The following is a 16,705-nucleotide window of genomic DNA, read 5'->3' on the forward strand; positions in this document are numbered from 1 at the left end:
GCAAAGTGAGGCAAATGAGCCATTAACAGACTTCTTTCAAAATAAAGGTGAGCAGAGCACAACTAACAGGTTAAGAATGGTTTAGCTAAGAGCGTTTGCTAAAGACAGTGAGCCAGTGGTTCTATCAGAGTTAGCCAGCACGACTTAACTCATTAACACATGAATATTCATTTCAGAAACAGCCAGAGACTGAAGCAGCAGCAGGTCCCTCTCTAGATTATGTGATACTAGGTGAGCACATGTAGCAGCAGTTTAAAGTTATTCTAGTCTTTTCTATCAACAGCAGCTTCAGCTTCAGCTTCAGCTTATGTTGGACCAGTGAGGCCATGATGTAAACAAGGCATTTTTAAGCAAGTGTTTTTTAAGGCTGATGAAATAGTACTTTAAAATAATACATTGCTCCTTAATTAATATTAAAAAAAAGTATGTAAGTAGTCACTTATATGGCGATGGACGCATTTATTTACCTTTGGTTAGTTCTTATGAAGCACCAACATATCCACGTAGACGCTCACAGTTTCATGTTCTGCTAAATCATCCAGTCAAGACCAAAAAACTGCTGTATAACTTTTATGTTTGATAGCATCAAAGGAACACTAACAGATGGCGGCTGTTACATCATCGCACATATCGTAAACACACTGCTGTTAGACCTGTACAATACTGTCATTAGCGTTTCATGGAAACAAGTAAATATGGATACTTATTTACACTTTTTACACACAATGATCAAGACAAGTACCTTTATAATTATTCTGGTTTGCCTTGATGATCTGGTTTGACCTCTGATGTGCCTTTATGCCAAACAGGTTGAAAGCAGCATGATGCTGTAAGGTTAAGGGGCTGCAATCAGTCCTGAATGCGATAAAAGATGATGGAAGTGAAAAGAGAGAGCAAAATGAAGGTTACCCTGGGGTGATGGGAAGGACGCGGAGAGGACAGAGCATGTTAGAAAGCTAAGATTGCACTTTAAGCTTTTTTATGCCAAGAGAATAATAAATACTGAAATATAAATGAAGAAAATAATACACCCCTAAGTTGGATACTCCAAGCTAAACTCATTGAAACCTAATATAATTGTAGAAATGTGGGGATATTTCAAACTAAACAGACTTTTGGTCTTATGTGTTTTTAAAGGCAGCTCATGAATGGCTACACTACAGATTATTGTGTACAGTTATGAACTAAATTATTTGTTGAAATAAAATGAAATAAAATCATGTAAGATATGGATCAAGAATGGAAGAGGGCCCACAAAGAGTCATGCATATGTGCCCCTGAAGGTTTGGTCAGAATTGAACATAAACAGTACAAAAGCATGGATCTACCTGCCTTGTGTCAGCAGGTCAGGATGATGGTGGTGTAAATGCATGGGGATATTTTCCTGGCACGCTTTGAGCCTGTTTTGAGGATCAGTTAAGCACCACAGTTTACCCGAGTACTATCGCTGACCATGTTCAGGCCTTTATGACGGCAGTATAGCCGTCTCCTGATGGTTGCATTCAGTATGATAACGCACAGTGTCACAAAGCTGAGATCATCTCGAAGATGACAACGAGTTATCTAAACTCAAACCGTCCCACTGTCACCTGATCTCAGTCTAACAGAGTGTCTTTGGAATGTGGTTGGAAGAAGAGATTTGCATCATGGATGTGCAGCCGATGAATCTGCAGCAACTGTGTGACACTATCATGTCAATATGGAGCAAAATCCTCTGAGAAAAGTTTCCAGCTCCTTGTTGAACCCAAACCACAAAGAATTAAGGCAATAATAGCATAGAATAAAGGCGTAACTTATAAGGTTTATGGTGAGTCAATCAACAAGCCCAGTAAATGTTCTTATTTTTTTTATGAAGAAAAACAATATGAAGCATTAATAATGTCATAATTAAGGTTTTAATAATAGCATATGGGGTTGTATTTAAATATGTGTGCATCGTTTTTCACGAGCAGTATAAAAGAAAGCATTCAGCCGGATAGCGATACAATAATTAGAGCTATTTGAATCTATTATTCATTTACACCTTCTGCTTTTGTTGTCACACAAAGGCACAGCTGTTTGCCTACCACAGTTTTCACTGTCATGTCAGCACATGGACCTGACAAATTGTCCCTCAGCTCAGAAAGAGATCTTGTGTCTGCCTTTCAGCAGGCTGTGCAACGTGAGCAGCAGCGAAAGGTAAGCACGGCTGAGCGCTGACAAAGTAAGTTGAAGTTAGAGATAAAAATGGAGTACTGTTGATTATTTTTCTGTTCTTGACTTTGTATGCCAGTATAGGCTACTACTTGGTAAAAAATAAACCAAACCTCAGGTTTTATAAATTGCATTAACTTCCTGCTTTGTAAATTGGTGTACCCTTCAGGCAGGTAAAAATGAAACGATCAAAAGAAAGATAAACGGGCATTCATGACACCCTTGTGTTCTACAGGGTGGACCATTTATATGGATACACCGTAATAACATGGGAATGGTTGGTGATATTAAAGTCCTGTTTGTGGCACATTAGTATATGTGAGGGGCAAACTCCTCAAGATGGGTGGTGACCATGGTGGCCATTTAGAAGTCGGCCATCTTGGATACAACTTTTGTTTTTCCAACAGGAAGAGGGCCATGTGACACATCAAACTTATTGGTAATGTCACAAGAAAAACAATGGTGTGCTTGGTTTCAATGTAACTTTATTCTTTCATGAGTTATTTGTTGAAACTGATGTTTCTTCATCAGTGACAGTTTTCCTGTGTCCAAATTTAGGCAAATCCAACACTGAACCAGTTTCACGAAACTTAGCAAGCAGTTTGCTAACTGTAGCATGGGAGATGGGTGGTTTCGTAGGGTGTCTTGCATTGAAATCTGCTGCAATGACCCGGTTACTGCGTTCACCAGATATCAACACAATTTCGATCCGCTCCTCACGTGTTAACCTCTTCGACATGTCAATGGCTGTGAACAAAGAGAAACTTGTAAATAACTCATGAAAGAATAAAGTTACATTGAAACCAAGCACACCATTGTTTTTCTTGTGACATTACCAATAAGTTTGATGTGTCACATGGCCCTCTTCCTGTTGGAAAAACAAAAGTTGTATCCAAGATGGCCGACTTCTAAATAGCCACCATGGTCACCACCCATCTTGAGGAGTTTCCCCCTCACATATACTAATGTGCCACAAACAGGACTTTAATATCACCAACCATTCCCATGTTATACGGTGTATCCATATAAATGGCCTACCCTGTAGTATAGCAATACACTGGCATAGACACTAGATGGAAGCAGTACACAGGTTAGCGTCATGAAGGATGGCTCTGCTGCAAAGTTAATATGTGAACCTGTAACCCTTTTATCGCATTGAAAGAAAGACACTACAGGTCTATGACACACTGAGATAAACAAAAGCACTTCCTTACTTATTAAGCAAAAGTAAGGAAGGGGCTGTCATTGTCACGGACTGAGAGGCAGAGTTTCTTATCAGACCAATTTTGTTATCAGCGTGTTGCACCGGGTTGTAGCACTAGACCTCTGTCATAACTTTTTATGATTTAAATGGGGAACTCCAGGAGTCACATGACCTTTGAAAAGTACCCATATGAATTTAAGATATTATCAGTGACATCTGAAAGAGGGTATTTTTCCCAGCGTTCACCAATTTTTCTTACCTGCTTTGCTCAAACTAAACAGATATGATAACTTCAAGAGCTTTGTGTGATGAGTGATGTCCTCTCTAAGGTGTGTAATGTATACAGCACCCACTGTTACCCTTAGCAGACTGGATGATCAATAACCTTCTCTATATTCCCTGCTGTAGAATAGAGTTCTCAGCATGTGAGGGATAATTGATTAGATCAACAGCACCCTCTTGTAAACAGGTTTGAGTGGGCCTGCTTTTTGTTTCTTGTTTGTACGGCTTCCCTTTGTTACATATTGCAGATGCACTAGCCGACAACATTAAATGTTTCTGCTATGCAGCACTTTCTGTTGAGTTATTTTGCCTCTCAACAAGAGAGTCAACAAACTGCTTCACGTTTTCACTACACATTGATATATTATTATTTTATTATAATCAAGTCTACATTTCACTTTGATTCATTAGCCAATCAAATGCAGGATAAATGTTTTTTTTCATTAATCTCAGCTACAAAATGTTTAGCTTTTCCATGTTGAGCATTTTTGCAAATTGATGTTAGCTTTTACCTTGGGCCATATGTGATTTGCTGCCATTCACTTTTAGGACAATTCAGACTGCAACTTGCAACCTTTAAATTTTAGTTTCAGTGCAATTCATTAACCCAAATAGATTTTGGAAACTAACAGTTATTATAAGACTGTTTGATGGAAAAAAGGAGATGTCATCACAGGATCTTGAGGTAAGTGTTGTTCTTAAAGTACAAAGTGTCAAAGTCTGCCTGTGAATAACTGCACAAATTTGACTTCCAGGGTGTTCGTAAAGAACATTAGAGCAAAACTACTGTACATGTGTTTAAATTGATATGCACTCGACAGAGAAATCAATCTCTGGGATGTAGAGTAGTGAAACTGCTACGGTTTTGCTTCAAACATTTGGTAACGATTGATTCAGCAGTGAGTTCAGTGATATCAGTCATGATGAAATTCCATCTGTCCAGCAATTCAAGCTGAACCTGACCATGAGCTTTTCAACTGGATAACAAAAGCCAGTAAATAAAATAAAAAAATTCATCTGTTGATACAAACTCTTCTTTCTATGCCTTAGTGCTTTGTATCTAACATCACAGAGAAACTCGGGGTTTAGTATCTTTCCCAAGGATAGTTTTGGATGCAAACTGAAGAAACAAGGGATCAAACCATCAACCTGCCAATTAGTAGAAAACTACAGATTTATGACAGGCCTATAACATTAAACAAAAATACAGAACTTACAATCTGACAGCCTTAGTACTTTCATTAAATTAAGAGACACACACAGACACGTCTGTACATAATTTACTATATAAAGTTTAATGTAAGGTATTATTGTGCTCTTTGTGTTGGGGCAGTAAATTAAAGGAAAGTTGTAGGTGGAACATTTTATTATATTGACGTTACCATTTGAACTTCATGTTTCTTCAAAAAACATAAAGGTCTAGCTGTTAAAACAAAGATTATATGAAAGCAAACTGTTGTCTTTAACAACAAAACAATCTTCGCCTTTCTTCCAATAACATTTCTGCTGAAAGAAGTCAAGGTGAAGGTCAGGGTTGCTCTGAAGGATGTAAAAAAAAAGAAAAAGAAAAAGCCTCATAATCCCCTCTAGTCTCTGCAGTGTTGATGGACAAAAAAAGGGGTTTTGCTTCATGATGTCTTTTCCATCCTGGGCAGCCGTGTGACGGCAGCTACAGCCCAACAGACAGGAAATGCAATTAGAAGTCACAGTAAAAAAGGGGACATTAGCATGCACAGACAAAAGAGTCACAGTCCTGAAGCCCCAGGTGAGGAAGGAGGTCGTAATCATAACCACCCTTACAATTTCCTGCCTTTTAGGAAGTAGAGGGAGGTGGTCCTTCAGACTGTGCCACAAATGCCTCATATTTTTGTAAGTAATGACCAGAGTTCTTAGGGTCAAGATCCTCAGTCAACAGCCAGCACTGAGTGTGTGAATGTTATCTAGTCTTAACCTGACCATGTGCTGGATTAGCTTTTACCCAGACGTACATCTGGCTATAATAATGACCTGCTTAAACACCCAGTGTATCGTATTTGATACATGTCTTTTGTGACTTTTTGAGACAAGCAATTAAAAAATTGCCAGATGTAGCATTCATGTAGCATTAAATTTAATTCTTTTTTTAAACAAATGGTCAGATGGTTCACTAAAACTTTCCTGCCAACTATGTCATGTTTCAGGCTTTAAAAGATTTTTAAAAACCTAAACAACTGAAAAACAAAAAAAAAAAAAAAGCAGGACATGTATGGATAGGCTGCTTACACTTTATTTCAAACTGTGTCCAGTTTTGGCAAAGTGACAGAAAACTTGAAAAAAAAGTGACATGCATTGCTCGAATGTAAGTATATCTCGTATGTCCTATTGGTCTGTTCACTTTATGACATGTTAACATATTTATAATACTTTGTTTTGAGCTCTGTTAAAAGGAATGATATAAATACAATAACCTTAAGGGAGTTGTTCAAGCATAAATTAAATTTAAAGAATGTAAGGTGGGAAAGTTCAAACTATGCCTGTAGCCTCGTAGTCTGTTCAGAGTCTGCCCCACATCTTGCCCTATGACAAGCCTGAACTGGATGAGAAATTATAGAAAGTGCATAACAATTGTTGTTATTGACCACTGTGTCAGTCAGACAATGCTCAGTGGTGAACTGTGCACATAGAATACACAAATGATGTACGGGGCAGGAAAATGAGATGACATGACAGGAAACAGACTTGCTCAGACCAGCATCATCGAGATAATTTTCCAGTAAGTAGTTTTAACACATCCTGTGTCCCATCGCATCCAATAAAGAGACTCCCAGTAGCATCCAACCATCTGACCTTTAATACCCTGATTGGCGCTCCTGCATTTCACATCCTAAATGTGGAAAACACTACTGTTAAACAAAGGATATCCTATCCCTCTCGCCCAAGCCTAAGTGCTGTATTTAATTGGCACCAATACAAATACCCTTTTGATTCTTGAATTAACAGCATGTCCCCATCCTTTCACAGTTCTTTGAACAGGATGTTTGTCTGTTCTCAAGATGTTTTTTCCCCACTGGACCATGTTGGCTCCACACTGTTGGGGTCCAAATAAAATGAACCTTTGTATGAAACGAATCCAAGACCAGTAGCTTTGTTTATCTTTTTGTCTGTATTAAAGCTGTTGTATTAATATTCAGGCTGTGATCGGAGAAAGAAGATAAAATCTGATTGCTATGTCTAAGGTTGTTTAAGGTGTGGTCAGACCACTCATCATGTAGCGATTGCTCCGTCTTTTCCCACCTGTTTTTTTTTCTTTTTCAATGAGAGGTATTTTAAGATCTTATTTAGATTATGGATATCCGTGTTCTCTGCCGTAAGGAGGTTACGCACTGTTTTTAAGTGCTTGTCAAAAGATTCCTACCATTTTTCTCTGCCTCCATACTAACAAGTTGGCAGGTAAACATAAACATGTTGGAAGGATTAAACCGTGTTGCCAATAAGCTGTCACAGGAGGGGCTTGGGAGTCAGCTGCAGACAATTAGTTACACAATAGGTGACGCACACAGAAACAAACAGTTCTTTCCGGATCTGAATGGGATAATATTTTAAATAGCTTTGTTTATAAAGAACAAGACAAGGAGACAGAGAAATGGAGACTAGAGGCACAGTTTACATGCTTAGGCTTAAACAAAACCTTTATTTTTATCTTTGTATTTACAGTGTAAAAATACTATATACTAAATACTAGATGCCATTATTCATACACGCATGACAAAGCTTCACATTTTAAATGTAAAAGTGCAAGTTATTGGAATGTATTTCATACATGCATACTGAAACATTACCTGTCGTAAGCAGAGCGTATTATACAGTACTTTTATGTATAGACAATGTGAGAACTCAATATGAGAAGCCATGTGTAACAGATAACAACAGATTATAAAAATGATACGGTTAACCCAGCATTCTGGAGACTTCTTGTTTCTCCCTGTTGAAAGAAAGAAAGAAAGAAAGAAAGAAAGAAAGAAAGAAAGAAAGAAAGAAAGAAAGAAAGAAAGAAAGAAAGAAAGAAAGAAAGACAAAAATTTGGTAATTGTATATAAAGTGGAAGTGCATCAAACCTGCAACATTTTGTTAAAGGATAACTTTGGTGATAATCTGTGTAATAAACAAGGGTCTTCTAGAAAATTTTAATATAAACTATTTAGAAATAACCTATAAAGCTATTTTAAAACATTTATGTATTTACCCCACCGCTTACCAAAATCCAAATTTTTTTGGTAAGGTGTTCCATCGAACATTGTGTTACCTAAAAAAAACTGGTTTGTCTAAAAAGGCCAATTAATCACATTAGCAGAGGCTGAAATCTGTCATGCTGATTAAAGAAGCAGCACATTTGCTTAAAAAATGCTCTACCTTGGCTATTTTAGCAGACTTAAACCCACACAGGTTGTTGCCTCATTCACGCACGTAAGCAATCGCATTGCTTCTTCAATTTTATTTGGTGCACAAATAACCCACTAGTGTTTCTAGTTTGAGTGACTTGCAGGTCTTCAGCTGGCAACTTAATTTAGTAAGAGCTAGACTGTGCAGGTTTGTGAACAGAGTATTATACCCTGTTGTATGTCTTTATGATTCTATAATCAAACCCACATTCAACTAGTCAAAGTCATTGCTTCTTTAATCAGCACACTTTTCAGCATTAAGTAAAACACAAGTGATGGCTGATGTTGATTTTAACTATTTTTTTTAAATAATCCTGCATTAATAATGGTCATTTACAACATTTAGTGTCATATTTTATTGCCCTGCGCCTTTCTTTAAGAACCTGCACTTTTCTTTTTTTTGAACATTAGTATAATAACACTACCAGTACATGCCTATTCTACAGTATTATTTGGCCTGGTTGCTGACCGTGAAAGGAAAATGATGCAATGCTTTTATAATGTTTATAAATGCATAAAAAGGGTCATTTTAACCTATTTCTACGTGGTTGCTAGGTAACACGATGATGCAATAATATATCATGTGCCATTCAGCTTTTGTGGATGCAGACGCAGATAGATAGGTGGAGAAATGCTTAAATGAGGTCATTTTAGCCTGTTGCTAGGCGTTCACTTAGCAACATCGGTAAGAACCTTCAGGGGCTCAAGATGAACCCGTGCGCCATCTTGGTTGCTCTCCTCCTGGTCATGTAGGAGGACTCAGCAATCAGCAACTTACAACACTTGCAATAACTCATAATCCTCAGAGAATAAATACAATACTTACTGTGGGCCAGGCGGGTTGATCAGGCGTTGTAGATTTTGTATGTGCTGAGCGATGTTGCCTATTTGTTAAAAGATAAGAAAATAGTGATTTATCATGACCTCGCCATGAGTTATTAATCATATAAATTTAGATGTTTGACAGTGAGAATAATAAATAAGAGTAAAACAAATGTATTTATTTATGCTCAAGGGGTGTACCTGTCATTCCATTGGGTTTTCCTGCACCAAATGGCGATCCAGCTCCAGTACTGGTACCACTTGATGTTCCTTTCCCTGGTATACTTGGTGTTTTACTTTGACCTGAGTTACTGCTCCCAAACCAAGGAAGCCCAAAGGTAGTTTTACTTGTTGATGATGATGATGATGAGGAGGAGGAGGAGGAGGAGGAGGAGGAAGAGGAGGATGATGAACCTAATCCTAAGCCAGAGCTTCTTGTATTTGAAGTTTGCTTATTCAAGGAAAACGAATTTGAGCTGAGGTTAGGAGTAGACACTGATGACCCAGAGGAAGACCCGATGGAAGAAGAGCCTCTCCCACTCAATAATGGGTTATTTGAGCCTATTCCACCTGAGCTAAGATTTGGATTGTTAAGTCCTGACCCAGGAGAGCTGACTCTTGACCCAGTGGACAAGGGTGTATTTGAGGAGCTTGCTCCAGTTGCACCCAGTAGAGTTGATGCAGGTTTATTGAATGATCCAAGTGAGCTAGAACCTTGGCCTAACAGTCCAGTTGACCCCGTCTTACCCTGCTGAACGAAACTGGTAGAGCTTGGAGAATTAGAGCCGACACCCCAGCGATTCTGTACTGGTGGGCCTGGCTGATGGGCCAGGGCTCCAGGAAATCCAAACCCTGTCTGAAAAATAAAAAATGGTCCGTTTAAACATGAGAGAAAATAGAGCCTTCAATTTTCATTCATGTATAACACAACAAAACACGTGAATCAAGAGAAAATATCAAAACAATGAAATCAAGTTCTGCTTTAAGAAAAAACTCAATTTTTCCTCAGTAATCACAAAACTGCACTAAGCTTCACATCTAGGTTCAAATTTTCTCCTCAGACCATAGCAGACACTTAACACGAAAGGCAGAAACATTTGCCTGCTTTCACCTCTTTGCCCTCTAGTTTTTTACTGGCGGACAATACCCTGCTCCCCCCTCATCTTCTGCACTTGCTGGAGTTGAGGCTGGATCATTTCCAACAACCAGTCATGCTGCTTTGATCTCATCCACCTTATATAACACCTCATTATCTCAAAGAGGTGAGGCATGGGCTTTTTTCTATGTTAGCATTCCTGCACTTGCTCTGTACTGCAGAGGCTGTCATTAACAGCAGTGCTAACGTTTTTGCACAAAACCAGCTAGTTGCTGTATCAATAAATGCAGATCATTGCACTTATCAATAGTTTTATAGGAAAATCTACAACAAAATATACAGACAAAGACAAATTGCATGGGATCACTTTTCATAATAGCATGAATCTCTGTCTGCAGTTGTCATTGAGTACCCCTGAGAAAAGCTTTGGAAGGATGAAGGACTCAGTTGAAAATTAAATTAGGTTTTTGATGACTAAGTGGGTTTTTTTTTTCCTGAAATATCCAAGTTTTTACAAAACTTGGATATTTAAGAACACAAAAAAGCTCAAAAAGCGGGGCTTGTGTAGCATATCGATCAGTCTTGAGTGTTTTTTCTTACCTTGGACTTGTTGAGAATTTCGATTTGCTGCATAAGGCTCGCAATCTCTTTAGTTTTATAATTGACGGTGCTTTCTAAGACGTCTTTCTCTCCGCTTAGCCTCTTCTTTTCCCTCAGGAGTCTCTCCTGGTCCTGATCGTGCTTCTGCTGAAGTTTGTCTAGGTTCTGTTTGTGTTGCTCAACCATGCCTGCGCGCTCCTTGCTGCACGAGCGGTAGTCTTCAGAGAATCGCCAGTTTTCAGCCTTCAAGCGGATGTTCTCATGCTGGATGCCTGCCACATGATTTCCCACGGTGTTCATGTAACGCTGGAGCTTGTCTTCCACCTCTCTGGACAGGTTGGTGCAGTTGGAGCGGATCTGTTCCAGGTGTTCCCTCTGTTTTGGACAGGAGATCTGGAAGGCAATGTGTGCAGGGAAGAGCGAATCGATCTTGTGCAGAAAAGCCCTGGAAACATTGTAGACCGAACCCAAGGACTGGGAAAACTCATCTTTGGATGTTTTCTCGTAGATCTGCAGCTGCTTTTCTTTTGTGGCGATATCCCTCCTCAGCTTGATGGTCTCCAAGTTGAGGTTGTCCCTTTCTTTGGCAATCTCCTCCATTTCCATCTTCATGGCTTGCACTGACTGGGTGAAGTTGGAACTCACAAGCTGAAACCTAGCTTTCAGTTCTTCGACCATCACCCCACAGTTACAAGTATTAAAATTTGTAGCTTTAAAAAAATAGAAAAGAAAAACAACATACAAAGTAAGTCACAGCTGCATGAAATGCATTAATGTATTTATTTTGGGGCTTGCACTGAAGACATATCATATTTACCACTTGACATGGGGCATGGGGAGGATCGTAAGAGTCTGCATGAGAGCAGCTCAGTATTGAGCTGTAGCTGTTGACATTAATACAAACAAAACAAAACAGAGTGTTAGGGATTTGTTCTAAAACAGAGTGAAAAAACACATTTTTAAAACTTCAGGTTTGCCAGTCGCAAGAAATATTTGAGCTAAAGTTCTATGGATCTATGATCATTTTGATTCATCTCCAGTTTTGGTGGTGTGAAGTTCAGCGGTCTCTGCCAACTTTTATACAGCAGGAATGGACACATTCCCTTTGTGGACAATTTTATGTCCTTGCGTAACTTCTTGGAGCTTTTTTTTTACCAGGACCATCTTCACCCTAACCACTGGGGTTCATATAATTTATCTACAAACATTTACCTAACCCTCAGCATGGCCCATAAACTCAAATACAGGTACAACTATCATAGACTTTCACCTTTTAACGTGTATAACCACCTTGGGTAAATGCCTCACTGCCATTACTAATTTGATATCTTTAGATTTCTTGCGTCCTAATGCCAGCAAAATTGAGGTTCTGGTGTTTGGACCTGACAGCTTCTCTGAGGAGGTCAGTCATTCTGTCGTGCCGCCCCCTGTCCAGATTATCGTAAATCACTGAATGTACACCTCTGTGTCCTCCTTAGCCTGTCTCCAACTGGTGCAAACAAAAAACTCGCCAGCATTTAATCTTGCTGCCATTCACTGAGAAATTCAGAATTAATTTTCAAATTTCATTAATATCAATGTAGAGCTCTGATTTGACCATCAGAAGATAGGTACAGCTTGGCCATAAAGCGATGGATGGTCAGCAATACTTAGGTAAGCTGTTGCATTTAAACAATGCTCAGTTGGTACAAAGCCATTCGAAGTTGTGGCTCCTAGACTCTGGAACAGCCATCCTCAGCCTGGCTGAATATGTGGTTTGCTTTGAATGAATGATGAAAGCTCATTTTTATAGCTTTTTTTATTCTTGTTTTTCTGATGTGTGTGCGTAAGCATGCATGCAGGAGTGAATGTAAGACCGTATATTTGACAGTTTGTATGTTTGAACCTGTGGATTTATTGTTAATGTGCAGTTCATCAAGCTGTGAAGCACAAATGAAATATTATTAAGTATATTATTATTTTGCGTCAACTTGGCTAAAGTATTGCAGGTGTATTGATCATCTTTTCCTGTCATCTGTAATTTTACTTATTAAAAAGATGAAAGCTTCATAAATTAAATTAGATAACACATAAGAAGGTAGACATAGAAGAAAGATATCGGTATTGTAAAAAGCTCAGTTCCTCACCTGCTTCTGATCGCATTCGTGGAAATACAGAATTGACATATTGGTGTACTGACGCAGTATTGTCAGGTCAGAGTCGAGCCGAGCCTTCGCAGTCAGGGTGACATTGAGGAAATTGGTCAAGTTTGTCCTCTGCTTCTTGAGAGCCACGTTCTCCAAGGATAGCTGACTGAAGCGCTCCTCAAGGTCCTGCGTGCGTTCTTGGCATGTAGAGTCCTGCGTCTTACCATAGACAAGAAAGAGCACGAGGCTAACTATGATAAGAGACTGAATGAGCGAGGAGAAGAAGAAGACGATGCGCATGTAGTAGCCGCAACTCTTGCTGCTGGAGCGGTACTGCATCTTTTTTTTAGCCTGTGGGCTGTGCTTGGAGACCTGGGAATAGCCACTGCTGTACATGGGTGCTCTAAAGCAGAGTAAAACAAAAATCAAAACAAAAACCAAAAACAAAACAAAACGAAGGGCTTAAAGCAAGTCCAACATCTGAGAGTTACCAGGAGACAGATGATAATGCTGAATTATTTCAGACTGTCCGGCTGATTTCACACCCCATTTCTTGTAAAGTCTTCCAGTGAAGCCCAATATGCTGCAGATCCTGACCAGATTCCTCTTTGCAGTTGTGCTACAAGAGAATAGAAACGATTGTGTGCTGGTTGTAAACTTGGGCAAGGGTTTATAAACACCTTTGGCCACACATTTCCTATAATGGGAATGGTCCTGTTCCCAGTCTCCTCCCTCCGTTGGCCGCCCACACCTATGCAGAGTTTATCAAACACACGATGACCTCTCTGCATGCTTTATGAGCCAGATGTTTTCTTGGGAAAAACTAAATAAATTCTCTTACTGTAATTTGCTAACTGCACCTCATTGCAATTGGTTGAGTCAGAATTTAAGGCCTGCTGAAAAACCCCAAATACCAATGGGCTCCAAGGACCTCACTGGACTGAATGTGTGGAGCTTCCCTGTAAATCTGCCAAATCCATCTTTCATGGGATCATAAACAGTGATTTCCATCACGCAGCTGACAAGGAGGACAATGGCTCCTGATGCTCCTCTAAGAGTCTTATTCCGTGGCTCTTTGATGCTTCGAGTCTCAGTCCAACACAATGACGTCAGCACACTTCCCTCTGTCATAACACAAACATGCACTAAGGCACACACACACACAGAGGCGATTTAAAATGAAATGTAAGAGTGAGAATCCCAACTTTTGTCCTGAACGCTATTGTTGACATGGTTGACAGGAAGTGGCACACTGCAGAGGAATTGCTGATGTCCAAAGCTGCCAAGAATCTACAGAAAAGACTCAACAAACACAGGATACAGATTACACAAATAATAAGGGTGTTTTAATTGAGGTTGAAGTGGTTTGCTTGTTTTTTTTAAATATCTAGATGGTGGGTCCGGTTTCCATTTTATTTTTATTTTTGGAATCATGGTGATGCCGACCTGGTCGAGCAGCACAGAGAGCTATGTTTTACTTCCAGCGTACGCTAAACACGTGAAGCCCGGAGTGAAGTCGGACTCCAGTGGTGATGGTGATGAGCCACTAAAATGTGGTTCAACACCATTTTTTGCCACTGAACATGAGCAAATCTCCTTACATGTGAATTTCAGGTTCCTTTGTGACATAAATAACAGGAAGGGCTCATAGGGTCCAGTTTTGTGTGATTTCTTTGCTTTGGGTGCGTCTTTCCCAGCAGGACTCCCATCACAAAGACTATAAATCAAATATTAAGTGTTTGAGTTGACCGTTAACAATCAAGAAAATATTTCTTGTAGATAATGTTATATTTATAATAAAGACCATTTTATCTGCAGTGTGCACTTAACAAAGTCCTTATCTATCTGAGAGATTTTATGCCATTAATATTGGTAATTTAAAAAAGAAGTATTTTAATTGAATTGTCTCAGAACATGGTAGACATTTGGATCTTCATGCAGTTGTAAAAATAACAACAACCAAGAAAAACCTTTTTGACATAACTGAGCAATCTTTTTTTAAATTATTATTAGTCTTTTGTTTATACAGGTAAAAAATCTCATTGAGATTAAAAATTCTCATTTCCTCATTTTCCAAGAGAGACCTGCCATCTAAGCATAACAATTATATTTCACTTGACTGCATGATTTAAAAAAAAAAGTTTAAAGTCATGATTAACGATGATTTTATGAGGCCGCTTAAGGTCTTTTTGTTAGAAAATGCAGACGTTACTGCAAAAACAGTTCATTTAAACCAAATTCTGTTTATTTCTCAGCCTCAAAACTGTCATCAACAGCTGCCCATGTGAGTGTGAAACAGCTGCAATTTCTAGCACCTCATGTGAGAACAAGCCAAATGTGTACCCCTCCCACACAGCAGCAGCTAATGTAGGTGTGCAGCATCTGCTCCTGCAGCTGAGGTTAAGCACCTTTAACAGAAACACAGAGCTTGAAATGTTTGTGCCAGATTACACTTCAGGCTTGTGGCGGGAAGAAAATATTTCCCTTCAACAGGATTTTTTTAGTTATTTTATTGAAAAATAAAAATATCAGAATTCAGCCAGACACTATAAAAAAGCTGCACGCTGTCATTCACCAGCGGTTTTTTCTTTCAAATTGATGTGGCAGGAGGGGGTGTTTGGAGAGACCAAAGAGAAGGTATTGCATTGTGCTTTTTTATTTTCCTTGAAACTCGAAGACCTCCATTATGCTCGTGTTTCTTGAAACTGGAGAGGGCATACACCCACACAAAATCCACTGAGGGCTGCTTGCATGTTCGCTTAAAATGCAGAATTACTGCTTCTGCAAATGAGCAACAAAACATTTGGAAGTGGTTAAAGTAAACCTTGGTGCTACAATATGAGCACATATAAATAATTCTTACACATATATAAAGAAAACATTCTTTAGATCTTATGAATGTGAAAGTTTCGTTTTAGTGTGGGTGAAATATTACACACAGTTTACCACTATGGGATTCTTTTATAGTTTCCTACATATTTTTAAAACATATCAAATTTGTCAAGTCAAGAAATCAGCTCATGTATTAAACAGTAACATTAAGCACAGGCCTCTACAGTGTACAATGTACCAAAACTGACAGATTTCTAATACATTTACCTGCAGCAGGCTGGTAATCAGTAATGACATATCTTAAGAGATAATCATTTAGGTAACGTTTGTCCTGATGGCGCAGCAAGAAGACAGTCACATGCAGTAATCGTCATGGGACACACTGCCACTTAGAGGAACATAAACACTACTACAGCCACAGATCTACTTGGAAATGTAGTGGCTGAATGCATGTGTGTGTAGCAGCTCCAAGCGTCAGGAAAGTCTTTTTAAGCTTTGCCTGGATTATTATACTCCTCTAAGGCAATGTGCATGAATGAAAAATATGCACCTATTTAACAAAATTATTTTCTTGGCTGTAATTGGAGTGCCAATAGAAAACTTTGAGAATGTTGTTCTGTCCAGGCAGGACTATCTTGTCACAACTTGTCATATTTGCTCAATATAGCCTAACATTTTGATAAAAATTGCATGTTTTTTCATTTTTTGACTAACATGTTTAAAAGTATTCTGCATGTTTCCTTCAGTATTTTTGTGACATACAACAATATATCGTCCTGAAGTTGACACTAGTGATTTTTTTTTAAATCAATGTGTGCTCAAATATGGGATTTTACAGGATGGCTTGATTTATTTATTTATTTATTTTATATTTACTTTGCCCAAACACAGATATTCTTTTGTCTATTCCAGATTACAGGTCCTGAGTCATTTTTATGGTAAGAACGGACAATAAAAATTTCTGGCTTTTATCTTTAATAGGTTTTGAGATATTCATGTTCAAATATTGCTGCAGATTTTAACATGCAAAAAAAAAAAATTCTGAAAGTGGGCAGACTGGCTGCTTTTAAAAAGATATATTTCTTATAAAGGGCAGCACGGTGACACGGTGGTTAGCACTGTTGCCGCACAG

General features: G+C 38.7%; 1 protein-coding gene across 1 annotated transcript; it reads right to left on the minus strand.

Moving 5' to 3' along the window:
- Positions 1 to 7,320: 7,320 nt before the first annotated feature.
- On the minus strand, positions 7,321 to 13,409 carry plvapa (plasmalemma vesicle associated protein a). The gene is made up of 7 exons (XM_005721041.2): positions 13,233 to 13,409; positions 12,742 to 13,144; positions 11,433 to 11,499; positions 10,616 to 11,325; positions 9,121 to 9,775; positions 8,924 to 8,981; positions 7,321 to 7,640 (listed from the first exon to the last, which is right to left on the minus strand). The coding sequence occupies exons 2-7, from the start codon at positions 13,135 to 13,137 to the stop codon at positions 7,607 to 7,609; spliced, it is 1,920 nt and encodes a 639-aa protein (XP_005721098.1). The 5' UTR covers positions 13,138 to 13,144; positions 13,233 to 13,409; the 3' UTR covers positions 7,321 to 7,606.
- Positions 13,410 to 16,705: the final 3,296 nt, after the last annotated feature.

This window comes from Pundamilia nyererei, unplaced genomic scaffold (assembly GCF_000239375.1).
Source record: "Pundamilia nyererei isolate P.nyererei 1_Seehausen unplaced genomic scaffold, PunNye1.0 scaffold00004, whole genome shotgun sequence".
NCBI lineage: Eukaryota > Metazoa > Chordata > Actinopteri > Cichliformes > Cichlidae > Pundamilia > Pundamilia nyererei.